General features: G+C 51.5%; 3 protein-coding genes across 3 annotated transcripts; all 3 read right to left on the reverse strand.

Annotated features, from left to right (window-relative positions):
• Nucleotides 1-967: 967 nt before the first annotated feature.
• Nucleotides 968-4,574, reverse strand: AKAW2_70429A (putative nonsense-mediated mRNA decay protein (Nmd5); the record flags this gene model as incomplete). The annotated part of the gene is made up of 8 exons (XM_041683008.1): nt 968-1,125; nt 1,177-1,294; nt 1,347-1,525; nt 1,577-3,444; nt 3,501-3,685; nt 3,759-4,219; nt 4,338-4,416; nt 4,485-4,574. 8 exons carry the CDS (start codon nt 4,572-4,574, stop codon nt 968-970), a joined length of 3,138 nt encoding a protein of 1,045 aa, XP_041547313.1.
• Nucleotides 4,575-5,252: 678 nt separating this feature from the next.
• Nucleotides 5,253-9,397, reverse strand: AKAW2_70430A (SKI complex RNA helicase subunit SKI2; the record flags this gene model as incomplete). The annotated part of the gene is made up of 6 exons (XM_041683009.1): nt 5,253-5,753; nt 5,804-5,983; nt 6,038-6,225; nt 6,278-6,557; nt 6,610-9,109; nt 9,168-9,397. 6 exons carry the CDS (start codon nt 9,395-9,397, stop codon nt 5,253-5,255), a joined length of 3,879 nt encoding a protein of 1,292 aa, XP_041547314.1.
• A 1,047-nt stretch (nt 9,398-10,444) lies between these two features.
• AKAW2_70431A (uncharacterized protein) lies at nt 10,445-13,007 on the reverse strand (the record flags this gene model as incomplete). Its single annotated transcript, XM_041683013.1, has 5 exons — nt 10,445-10,529; nt 10,581-12,254; nt 12,306-12,788; nt 12,844-12,912; nt 12,988-13,007. The coding sequence occupies 5 exons, from the start codon at nt 13,005-13,007 to the stop codon at nt 10,445-10,447; spliced, it is 2,331 nt and encodes a 776-aa protein (XP_041547315.1).
• Between the last annotated feature and the right edge of the window lie 42 nt (nt 13,008-13,049).

The raw sequence follows: 13,049 nt of genomic DNA on the forward strand, positions 1-13,049 counted from the left end.
AGCATATAGTCAATAGGTCTCTTCAATTCAAGCTATCGTGGATAGAATGCATTAATTGTATGTAACTAGGAGGATATGGTGATGGCGACATCATCACAACTATTTTGGAACTATATTGTGATGATATCTAACTTTGCTTGGAATTAACCAATAAATAAAGACAACATTTCACCGCTTTCAACAAAATTCAATACATGTATGGCACCGTTTGTAAAAGCCTGACAGCTGAACCCCCTTGGGCCACTATGTATGGAGATAGACTTCTAACATCTGTCTGGCTGGCTGGAAGTTTGTCATAGACAACAATTCAGAAGCCAGTGGTTTTGAAAGGAGCAATTGCTTCATGCTAAGCCAAATGGCAATCATTCACAGGAGTATCACAGTATTTACACATTTCTAAATGCCTCTCAAGGCACGGACTCAAATTACTGCAAAAATGCACGCGCTGCCCATCGGCCACCATACAAAGAGCACTGATCATTCATACTCAGCTGCAGGTTGGCAGAATGCATAAATATAGCCTTCACGTTGTCCAACATTATAACCATAAGTCAATTGACAGGATTAATTGGGGGGAATCGATTCTCTTCGGATTTGCAGCACCACTGCACTCGAACATTGGGGGGTAAAAGGAACTTTTGGGAAAATAACCGGGGACATCACCAGAGGGTTAGGTTAGTAAAAACGTCAACGGAACAGGAGACAGAAAAAAAGAAATTGTTCTAAATGACAAAGGAAAAGAAAATAAGAAAAGGCATAGATGGCGTTATAACGTATCCAGCAGGCCGCTCGACAACACTAGCCGTCGCCACGACAGATGTGAAGATTTACAAGCCTGCCAAAACAGACATCCAACCTGGGATGGCATTTTTCTTTTTCTCCTTTTTTGAATTTCGTTGCGATGTTCGTTGCCTCGAAGAGACCGACTGGCTCGTTTCGTCAGCCCTCCGGGTTCATCGTAGCGCTTCTAGTTCCCATTGGTCTGGACACCAGCCGCCTCGGCGTTGGCCGCCGCCAAAGTCTTCGCTTCAGCCTCGTGGAACACGGACTGGAGGACTTGCTGTTCCTCTTGGCTCAGGATCTTCGCAAGGTTTTCGTAGAGCTGGGGCTGTTCTTGTTGGAGACCTATTTCATTGTCAGTGGCCATACACTTCACATAGTCGAACATGGACGTACTCATAAGAACGTGCTTGAACATGCCATAAGGCTCAACCTTGTCCAGAGGGGTCTCCAGCAGGCTCTCCTCATCAAGGTCATCCTCGTCTTCATCGGCAAAAGAGCCGAACTTCTGGGCCTATATGATGTGTCAATGGTGACCAACCGAATCCCGATTCGATATAACTCACCTCCTTGTTAAGGAAGTCAAGGTAAGCGGCACTGTCATCGGGGACATCGCCCTCCAAGAGCGCCTCAGCCTCATCCTGCTCGGTCCACTCAACCTCACCATCCCAGTCATTCTCCTCATCACCTTCGTCCTCTTCCTCATCGAAGGTGAAGTCCGACTCCTTGGTGGCATCCTCACGATCTATAGCAGAGTTAGTACACTTGTTTACATAGTTAGGGACAGGTAACATACGCTTGATGGCCGCCGGCAGGGTCTGGAAGAGCCTGGTCACTCCCTGGAGCAATCTGGGCCAACCTTGCTGCACGCTAGCCGGGACATCATTGGCATTCAAGGTCAACAAAGAGCTGATCGCGGCAATCGACAGCTTCTTGTCGTGGACTCTGCGGAAGTTGTCGATGTTGGAGAACCAAGTGCTGAAGAACTTGTTCGTCCAGCCCTTGGCTTCCAGAACCTGAAGACTGAGAACGGGGTTGTAGTAGATGGCGTTGATGACCATCTCCATCAAGTGGATGCGGTAAGACTTCGTCCGGGCCTCGCCAGCGTCGATGACGCGCATCGCCAGCTCAATGAACACGGGGATGTATTGATCGATACCACCGCGGAGGTTCAGCATCAGCGTCTCGGCGAGCTTGCAGCCGCAAATCCGATCGACACCGCCGACCTTCTCATCTTGGAAGATGTCCTCAACCATGCTGACAACAGCGGCAAGGTAAGCAGGAGTCTGGACCATCGTTTGCGAGCCGTAGGCAACATAGTTGTCCAGGGCGGGTAGCATGTCTTCCAAGTACAGCTCAGCGCCTGCCTTGAAGGTCTTGTGGATGAGCTCAAAGGCCTGCCACATCGTGGGAGAGATGGACTTGGAAGCGAAAGTGCAGCTGTCAATGATCTCAAAGACCTCATTGTAAAGGTCATAGAGCTTGTTCTCAAGAGTGATGCTGATCACAGGCATGAGGATCGTCTCGAGGTGGAGAAGGACATCGGGGGTGCTCTCCAGGGTCAGGATCAGGGTTCCGATCGTTTGCAAGACACCCAGAGCGGTGATGCTCTTGTCATCCAAGAAATCGCCGTACGCATCCTCGTCACCCTTGGCCGCATTGCGCTCCAAGAGCTCGCCGACGATACGCATGTAGGTGTCACGAAGCTGCTCGCTAAGTGCCACAGCGAAGGGGGTGAGTTCAGCGGAGAAGACCTCGACAAAGTCCTCCATCACATTGGCCAGAGCATCAACATCAACCTCGTTCGCGAGCTTGAGCAGCTGCTGCATGATCTGGGGAATGTTCTGCTGCATGGAAGTCCTGATGATATCGTGACGAATAAGGGGCTGCAGAGCGAGCGCGGCCTCGACTCTGACGGGCAGTTCAGAGTCAGTCATAGACTCAAGGATGTTACGGTAGATGATCATCAGATTGTTGGGATCCTGGAAGTCCAGAGCTTCGAACTTCTCCAGGGTGTCACAGGCACGAGCCCTGAGGAAACCGTGGGGACTGCGGAACTCGGGGAAAACATGGCGGACGAAGAAATATTCCACCTGGTCCGCAATGGGGCTCTTCTTGCCAAGGATGACAGAAGCCAGAGAACCAATCATGCGCAGAGCACCCTCCTTCTCTCTGGGCAGCTTCTGGTCATCGGGAGCAGACTCGTACTTGCTCACGACGCTGTTGACGAACGTAAGGATGGAGAAGGTTTGCTTCTTGCGGTTCTTGGTGAGGGCCACCAGGAAGTTGGTAGCGGCAACGTCGGGGGCCGAAACTTCCTCGTAGAAGTTCAACTTGCGGTGAAGGTACTCGGAGGGATCGGTCTCGAACAATTCAATGTCCTCATCGGACTGGCACAGGATGGGGAAGATGAAGTGAGCGATCAAGTTGTCCATGTGAGGCTTCAGGTGCTCCCACATAGCCTTCGGCTTGACACACTCCTCGAGGAAGATCATGGTGTAAGCAAGCGCGGGGTTGCTGAGCCACTGTCCCTTGGAAACCCACTTGTCGATTTCCTGCAGGTATCCCTTGAGAATTTCGGGGGCGAAAGTAGTGATGAAAGCCTTGCCGTACTGGGTGTAGTCGGGAGTGCTCGACTTGCTCATCGTCGTAGGGTTTCCGTACCTGCGAAGTGTGATTAGATGAATGCCCCACGCATACACTGCGCGCAATCTACATACCTGATGAAGAGACGGTTCAGGTTGGCATACGACCACTTCTTGCACTTCCACCAGTGGTTGAGCTCTCTCTCCTCCTTCGACTCGTTCATGGCGCTGGCAGGAGGCTCCTTAGCGATGATACGCAGGAAGAGCGTGCACCAATCCACTGTCGCTTGTTGTGTTTGAAGGTGCGGCGAGAGTTCGAACTATACCACCATCGCATTAGTCTCATTAAGCCACCCATATTGGAAATCTCTCATCTCTTCTTGGTTCACCCACGTAGATAGCATGCTTGTAGGACTTGACCACGATGCGGAGCATTTCCGCCGCCTCCAGACTCTCTTCATCGACAAGCTTCAGACCGATGCTCAACAGCTGAGGGAACGAGTGCTCGACGATCTTATCGAATTCCTCCCTCTTCTCTCCGGCCTTGAATCGGTATACACGGCAGATGGCCAGCAGGCACTGCAAACCAGCGTAGACAGAGTTGGCATCGTTCATGCCCAGCAACTGGAGAGTGATGTCCAGAAAACCGGGCCACTGCTCGGGGAAATCATGCTGAAGGATTTTCTGAAGAAGAGGAACCAGTTGAGCCCGAACGTTCGGCGGCGTGGATGCCAGGGCGGGAATCAGCCTCTCACGGAACCCCGGTTTCTCCTCCTCGGGAATCGGTGTGCGCAGCGGACTTTCTTCGACAGGGGACCAACCACGGTTGATGCGGTTCTTCAGGTAAACACCGGCTAGAGAAAATCATCGTTACGTTAGATCATTAACTCTCTTTTATGGTATGAGGGTGTGGAATAAAAAAAAAGGGCGGTGGGTGATCGCCCGGACGGTCACCACAAAAAAAAAACCTACCCGACAGTTGGACGGCATTGTTCTGTTCCCCCTGCAAAATATCCAAGAGCGCATTTATGAATCCAGGTTGCGTCTCGGCCTAGAGAGAAATATGAAATTAGTATGATGCCACACTCAGCAGATCTGAGCCTCTATTCCCACACATACATATTTCAAATCCAATTCAGCTTGGCGTCGATTATCCGCATTGGGGTCGAGGGTAGACTGTATACGGTCTCGTAAAGCGGCAACATCCATCTCGCACCAGCAAGGGCCCCCGGTAATAGAAAATCAAGCTGGAAGAATAAAGTAAAAGACCCCGTTACGCGGTGTGTGAGCCGGGAGGTGTGAGGGGAGGAGGAGGGGGCGAGATGAGGGCGATAAAGTAGGCGGGGGGGAAGGAGGAGAAGGAGGGATTGATAGTCAAATAATGTGCAGAGAGACAGCAAAAGTGCCCTTTGGGTTTGTTGGGTTTGGTTTTCTCTCGTGGTTTTTCAAATAAGCGTGCCCGCCCCGCGCCTATGGCAGCTAATCAGAGGCCTCGCCGCCACGCGCGGTAACAGAATTTTGCTTTTCTCCTGAGCCTGAGGCCTCGGGATTGGGGGCAATTTAAGGCGGAATTTTTCCTGGTCCAAGCTTGGAGCGACTTTTATCCTTATTCTTACAAAAGAGGGTCTATTGATTTAAGTCTGGGGTTCGGTTCCTTTATATGTGTGCTTCTAGCAGCCGCCTCAGGCAAGGAGAAGGGGAACTAATGAAACGCACTGGAAACAACAATAACAAAAGGCAAAGAAAAGAAAAAGTATAGTATCTAGTGGGAAAAAAAGGAAAGAGTAATTCCCCACGTGGTTTCCCCTCTCCCCCCTCAAACAACAGTCCATCCCCCCAGCACTGACCAGTTGCCCTGCTTCCCACTACTAGTACTCCGTAGTAGCTTTACATGTACAAAGAGGCCGCAAAGATCACATCTCTCTTGATCTGCTCCTGTGCCTGTTGCATCTTCGTATACAACGTCGGATCACCCACCAACTTCGCCGCATTCTTCACCTCCCGACATGTTTCGTCTAGACGCGTAATGGTCCGTACAATGGTGCCTTCCATCACATCAGTAAGGTCGGTGATACGGTTAAACGACATTCCCTTCGCCCATTCGTAGACAACCTCGGCCAGACCAAACCGTGGCTGACTAGCGAAATCGTTGCTGTCTTCGCTGGTTTGGATCACCTGGTGCTGAATCTGGAAATCATTCACGCGGTCGGAGATCCTCACAATGGCTTCCTTGCCCTTCTCAAGGCGAGGAGTCAATGTGGGAACGTTCTCTGTCTTTTCTTGGAAAACGAATGCGGATAACAACGCAACAATTTCCTCGGGTTCATATTCAGCCAGAACGTTCTCGAGGATCAACTCAGTCAGAACAAGCTCATCGGCGGAGTGAATCTGTTCGGTGATTAGCGTTTGAATTGAACGAGGAGAACTGGAGAACTTACCTCACATGCCACCTTTCCTTTCAGCTGCACGCGAGACTGCTCGTCCACGAAGCCCAGCTCCTTCAGCACCTGGATACGCTGCTCATAATCAGGCAGCAGAGCAAGGTTCTGATCGGACATGAGCTGTTTCAACTGGGTGATATTCTCTTTAACCTGCCATTCATCGTGTTGCATTTCGAACTGCCGCGTGTAAGCATTACGGTCGAGCGTGTTTTAGGACAAAAAGTCACTTACATGTTTCAAGAAGCTGGGACACTGCAAGCATTTGCACCCTTGCGCAATGGAGGCCTGCTTTTGCCGCTTTTCTAAAATATCTCTGACCTGTAATTCCTTGATTCGGGCCCAGTCTATTTCATCCCAGACTGGACTGGTCCACGAAGCGCAATGCTTGGTGAGCTCCTTGTCTGCGAATTTGCTTGCCTCTGTCCACGCCGTTAGTAACACTGACCTCCACAAAGCGTCCGCAAAACTCACCCTTCTTGATGTTAAGGTACCATGTAGGACCGCCAAGCTTAACTATCGTATTTGTGACGCACTCAAGGTCCAACAGGGGCACCTTGTACGCCTTCAACGCCATATCGGCGGCGCGGGTGGGCAAAGTCTGCAACAAGTGCCTAAACTTTGGGAGGAAGGGAAGAATATCGCTGGGATGGCGCTTGTGTCCGAGCCTTCCTATCTCAAGAACTTGAATACTAGGTGTCTGACCGCCGCTAACACCCTCGCGAACAATGACACCTGCGGTTCGGAAACCCTCCTGTAGGATAGTTAGCTGGACTCCTCGATTATCGTAAATGGGGCATGTCTACCTTTCTGTACACAATCAATCGCTTTGGCACAAAGAGGCGTTTCCCAACGGGGGAGGAAAGCAGGCCCACGTGGAGCTCACTTGTAAGCTTCTCATATTCAATAGAGGCAGCATGGCAGGCCGCAAGGTCAATATCACATATGTCACAAGGCTCTCGCTTGATTTTCGCCAAGCTGGCCTCCGAAAGCTGCACCTGCTTCTCGTGCTCTGGGAGCAGTGCCTGAGTGGCATTCTCACTAAAACTTCTCTTGATCATTTCCTCGATCTTCAGGGCCTCCACGCGCAAGAGGTTCAAGATCATGTTGTATGTAAGCCTGAATTGAGACCGCAGTTTAGTCGGATCACCAAGAATCATCCTTCTCAAAGCGCCGGCCGGAGGAGCTTCATCTCGCCCCGCATTGACGATAATGACGTATCCCACATTGTCAAGACCTCTACGTCCAGCACGTCCAGCCATCTGAGTGTACTCTCCGGGTAGCAAATCTCGGAAGCCTTTGCCATCATGCTTGCGGAATCCGGAAAATACAACTGTTCGCGTTGGCAGGTTGAGCCCCATGGCAAATGTCTCTGTAGCGAAGAGAACCTTGACCAATGACTTAGCGAATAGAATCTCGACAATTTCTTTCATGATCGGTAGAAGACCACCATGGTGGACAGCAATTCCTCGACTCAACAATTCGCGAAGGCGAAGGATCTGTGGGAGAGTACGGTCCTCTGGCTTAAGTCTTGTGAGAGACTTTTCAATAAACATATGAATCAGACTCTTCTCGGAAGCGGTGGAAAAGTCTTGGTTGGACAGTGAGTCGGCATTCTGTTCACAGCGCTTTTTGGAGAAGACGAAGATACAACCAGGCAGCAGATTCTCTTTGCGAAGGTGCCCAACAAGCTGCACCCAAACGGTCTTGTCCTGCGCGGCTGTGGTCCGCCCACCACCTCTTCCTGTACGGGCAATGTTTCCAGTGCCTCTATTTGCAGGCTGTCCCCGGCCACGAGGAGCTCCTCCACGCTGGCCATTGCCCCGAGCACCGCCTCTTCCACCGGCTTGTCCGCGTCCTCGTCCTTGAGGAGTTCCTCCTCTACTCGCTTGGGATTGAGCTTGAGCCTCGGCCGCTTTCTGGGCCTTGACTTTGTCTCTTCCGGAGATGATCTCGTCGGCCTCTTTCCAGCCGTTCTCAAGGAACCGCTTGTTGGAATCCACAATCTTGTACTTCCCTTTGCCGGCCCAGAGATAATGCTCGAGGGGAACAGGTCTTTTCGCGGTTGAGATAACGTAGATATCCTTCTTCTTCGTGCGGCCAACCCAGGATGCAAACTCATAAGTATTAGGAACGGTGGCAGACAAGAGAATCAGAGTAACATGTTCGGGAAGCATAATGATGACTTCTTCCCAAACAACACCTCTTTCGAGATCGTTAACATAATGCACTTCATCGAAAATCACGAACTCCACGTCTCGGATCAGGTCAGCGCCTCTGTATAGCATGCTTCGTAAGATTTCAGTAGTCATGATAAGGCAGCTTGCTTCCGGATTAATCTGAACATCACCGGTCAAAATACCGACATCATCGAACTCTGTTCTAAAGTCTCTGAACTTCTGGTTACTCAACGCCTTGATGGGTGATGTATAAATAGCCTTCGTCATATGCTTCGCGGCAAGAGAGATGGCATATTCGGCGACGACAGTTTTACCGGCAGACGTATGGGCAGCAACGAACACGGAGTCGCCACATTCAAGATGATAGACAGCCTCCTTCTGGAAAGTATCCAATTCGAACGGCCACTCCCGAGCCATGTCGGGAACCAGATCACGGAAGTTCGGGATTTCTTTGTTGACATCGACGACATGAGCCCATTCCTTACCGGCTTTCCGTTGCTGCATGCCTGCGAGCAGCGGCGCGTGGGGTTCCAGCGCTGGGAACTCGACAGGCAGCAAAGAGTCAATATCTTCCTCATCGCTGAGCTCCGCCTCATCATCGATCTTGACGCCTCCGGCATCTGACGCTGTCTCCTCTTGCTCAACATGCAGATCGGCCTCTTCCTGCTGAAGAGCGTGCTCCACTTCCTCGTCTCCTTCCGCGGCCTCTTTAGTCTTTGCTTCCTCGAACTTCAGTCCCCGAGAGAAACCAGGAGCGATCTCCAACAGGCCACCTTCAGCACCAAAGTTGATGATCCGATCGAGGCCTGATTGCTTGCCGCTGGCTCTGGAGTGCTCCGGCGTCTGAGCTTCGGATTCCATTTCAGCGATTGCCTCGACACCGTCCAGCCCACCTGGAGCGAATGGGAAGAAGCCAGCCGCGCCTCTTACAAAGTCTGCACGACCGGCTGGCCGGCGAAGAAGTGACGTTGAATTTTTGGCATTTGCACTAGTGGCGGGAACGGTTACCTCGTGGTAGCCCGTAACGCGGCCTTCCAGGCCATCCCGATCAAATCGGACGATAGTGCGTGTCTGTGTACCAGCGACTTCGAACAGATCAGTGTAATCCGTCGGGACATCCCACTTCCTGTACGATGTCAGTATACAAAACCGATGGGTATGCCAGCGAATGTCGGGTATCGAACCTTTGTAAGCGGTTCAGCCATTCAGGACTAAACGTGGATGAAGGGGTTAGAAACTCCTGCTCTAGCTCCTGCTTGAGATCAGCAGCATCCTGCCGAGCCTTTTGACGAGGTTTGAAGTCCTTGTAGACACCATCCTCCTCTTCGGCCAGCCTTGCGTCGAAAGCCGATGCGCTAAGGTTTTGCGAGTTTAGGCTTAATTCCGCCAGCGCCGATGTCAGAGTCTCCGCCATTTTCTATGACTTCTAGCCAAAGGGGTAAGGAAAGCTCTGATGGTACGCGATCTACTTCAGCATCGCACGACACGTCTGAGCAGAGATCTAACAGAGAGCCCCGCAAGGTAGCGTGACGGGAGGAAGATCTTATCACAGCGGTAAGCCAAGGTTAATAGGATCTATGCAAAGCCTGCTGGCAGAATCCAGCATTCACAGGGTAGTAGATTGACAATGGACCCTATGTCAGTAGTAGCTTCGAGATGGGAAAGAATAGTTAGCACCGGTGGTTATTCGATGTGTTTGGCGGCGGGAAGTTCGCTGGCGCCAGAACCAACCAGCTCTGGCTCTGACGTCGTGTGGGGACTGCAGCTTCCGCCCACCGGTGGGATGAATAATGTTAATTCACATCCGGATGAACTAAAGCCATTTGGGAGGAAAACAGAGGGGAATCGGAAAATCTCAACGATCAGCTTCTTCCCCACAGATTTTCCTCCAGGGGGTTGTGGTCTCGCACAAATTCTGCTTCCCCCAGAGTGGTGAATGGGAAGGCACCTCTAGCCAGTCGGCACAGGATATCACAACTTTTTATTCCTGTTCATGTGCCCTACTACTAACAATACAAGGTAGTGTGGTCCTTGTACAATGAGTGATCCATCATGTACAGTCACCAGAACGCCAAAAGCAAATGCGAAACGATGATTTGAAACCCAATGTTACAATCGGAATGCTCCCGAAACAAACGCGCAAATACCCGTGCTGGAAAGGGGATGCCAGGGAACAAGCAGGCGTCCGTCGTCGTGGACAGGCCCGATTCCCCCCTCAAAACATCAAAAGATGGTGTTCTATCTCCAGTCGTCCAATCTCGTATGCTGAATGCCAATTATCCGTCACACCCTGCGCCCTTTCATATACCCACCGCAAATTGAAAGAATATCACACAGTCCAAATAGGATTTAGTAAAATAAAGAGTATGGGGGTGTTGGATGAGCCGCTCACCCTTGAGGCGAAAGTCGTGCTCAGCAACTATCCCAGAATTTACCCGTGACAGGGCTAATGAATTACTCGCTAACGATAGGTGATGACAGGGAAGGTCTTCCTGTCTGTTACATTGACCTGGTATTCGAAGATTCCGTCCACAGTGGCGACGTATCTATACAGTCAGCTGGAGTTTACCCTAAAATCAGCAAGACATGGCACCTACAATGTCCGGCCATCTGCACCCCAACCAATACCAGCTGTGCTACCCGGTTCCTGGTCTCGACCAATGCCCAGGCTACGGTCAGGAAGTTCGTTCAACACGTTACGAATCCATCGAGGTGAACGAGCTTGTTCGTAATCCCACTGTGTCTGCCGATACCGCAGGTGACTTTGCCGGCTGTGTGGTAACATGGCATTTTGTCGCTGTTGCCGTCGAAGGCGTTCCACGGCCACACTGGCTCTCAGTTCAGTGCCGGACAGCCGCGGTGTATCTTGCAAAACCTCGGGCGTGCCGTCCTGACTCTCAAGCCGCCTGTGGCCTGAACGGGATCGCTGGTGGTTTCTTGGCGGGGGCAACAAGTCTGCTGTGGTGTTAGAATAATCAAAATTGGCCGACGGACGGTTCATTGTGCCATGAAGCCGAGCCGCAGAGCCCTGTTCGTTACCGGAACTGTTAAGCTCACTGGAGCTGGAATCTGCAGCATGCGCAGGGGTGTCCGAACGATTAGGGTATATCTCTGAGGGCGAAGCAGTCCAGCTGAGTGTAATACTAGGCTGCGGATCGGGGTTTACCAGTCCCGTTTCGGGTGTCCTACTGCTGGCTTCATTATGGCTAGGAGTCAGTAGGACAGAGCCCTGGCGTCTCGCATGTTGGCTGCGATCACCAGTTCCCGTTTGCGAGTCTTCTTGGTACAATTCTCGGTTTGGATGGCTGCGTGGTGGAGGCGAAGTAGGACCGGAGGCTCGACTGGCCTCATCCGTGGGACCGTGGAATCGGGGGCGCACTGTAGGGTGAGGATGAGCATTAGCTCTAGCTCGCCGCTCTGCTAACCCGTCCTCCATCCTCGACGTCCATCGTGCTGTATTCAAGAATTCAACAATCAGCCTCTCTCTTTCTGTGAGGTCCTGTATCAGGCTCTCACTTAGTGGCGAATTGCCAGAACCCGTCGCGCCTCGGTTATGGAGTGATTCATCTAATGCGTCAATCGCTCGCTGTGATGCGTCGAGTTCATGCCGTGTGTCCGGGGAGGCTCGACTATCGAGTTCGAATAATAAGTCATCCAGCAATGGCTCCGTACGGACTTCTTGCAAGCCGGGCTCGTTCATATCCAATTCCAGTATCTGTCTGCGAACGAAACCGCGACGGACATCGGCAATCCCAGCTCGCCCCTTGTCTTCAAGCCATACCAGGAGATCCCAGGGCTCAGGTGCAAAAGCCATACATCGTACAGCGCCTCCATTGCAGCAAGCTCTTGACGAGTTGAAGCGACAAATTATCGCATTTTGGCCCTGAGGCTGGCGTATAATATCGCGGATAGTCCCAACGTCAAAGATGGTGATAACTCCAGATTGCGAACCAATCGCACATAATCGACTGAATTGAGAAAAGGCGACAGTGAAACAGCATCCATCGTCAAAGCGTGTGCCTATGTCCATTTCTATACAACGAAGAAGGTCCCAGTTCCACCCACAAACTTTGTCACCATCATCCGTCACAGTCACTGCATCGAGGTCGCGGGTAACATCATAGAAATATGCACGTGTCTCATCACCAACCGCGGCAAGGACAGTTGAATCTGGTGACATGATCGCATAGTTCATGCACGCCGGATGATGAAGTACCTTGAGGACTTTTGACCGGGCCAGGGAGTAGACGGTAACGGTCTTATCGTTATTACTGCAAAAGCGATCAGCATCTCAGATGACCTAAAAATTGCCGTGTCCATACCTGAGAATGGCTATATCTTCCTCCGCTAGCTCCTTTCCATCCCCGGGCAGACGATGGATCGTCACCGAGTTGACGATGCTGCCTCCAAACTTGTGCAATTGCACCTCCGGAACCTGCCTACTATTGCCATGGCGAGCTGGTCCAGGCTCGTCGCCAGGCATCCAAGGCGGTGATATCCTCGCAGGCGGTTCAAGATCGATTGGCAAAGCACTGTCCACGTCCGACGGCTGGAAAGCCGGTGTATCGGCACGGGCGCGCGGACTCCGATCGGACGATAGCCCAACAAATGCGCATTCCCCATTATCGGCGCCCCCCACCCCAATCCAACCGTGACCAGCAGCAAGACATTTTGGTTCGAACGGAATAACGGCAATGGTCTCCCGCTTTTGTGATGAAATGTGAATCGAGTATATGACTCGCTCGACGACAACGTAGATCCTGTCCGGGTCCGCGGTGCTAATGTAGTTGCGAAGTTGTTGATGGCTATCATACGATTAGCACTAATCAGCCAGCTTTTCTGCGAGCTCAATGTACAGACAAGTTGGGTATTTTGAAGGGGAAGAAGCGGCGCTTGTTGGGAAGGATAAGAGACTCCGTCGGATGATGCCTGCAGATTGATACGACATTAGCAATCGGCCAGGGAATTTCATTATATGAGTGGAAGGGGAAGCAGGAGACTGACGCGAGCGAATCCGTAGTCATTGTGAAGGAACGTCGATATAATATTTTAAGGTGACATGGTCG

The sequence above is a fragment of the Aspergillus luchuensis genome, chromosome 7 (genome assembly GCF_016861625.1).
Source record: "Aspergillus luchuensis IFO 4308 DNA, chromosome 7, nearly complete sequence".
Classification (NCBI taxonomy): Eukaryota; Fungi; Ascomycota; class Eurotiomycetes; order Eurotiales; family Aspergillaceae; genus Aspergillus; species Aspergillus luchuensis.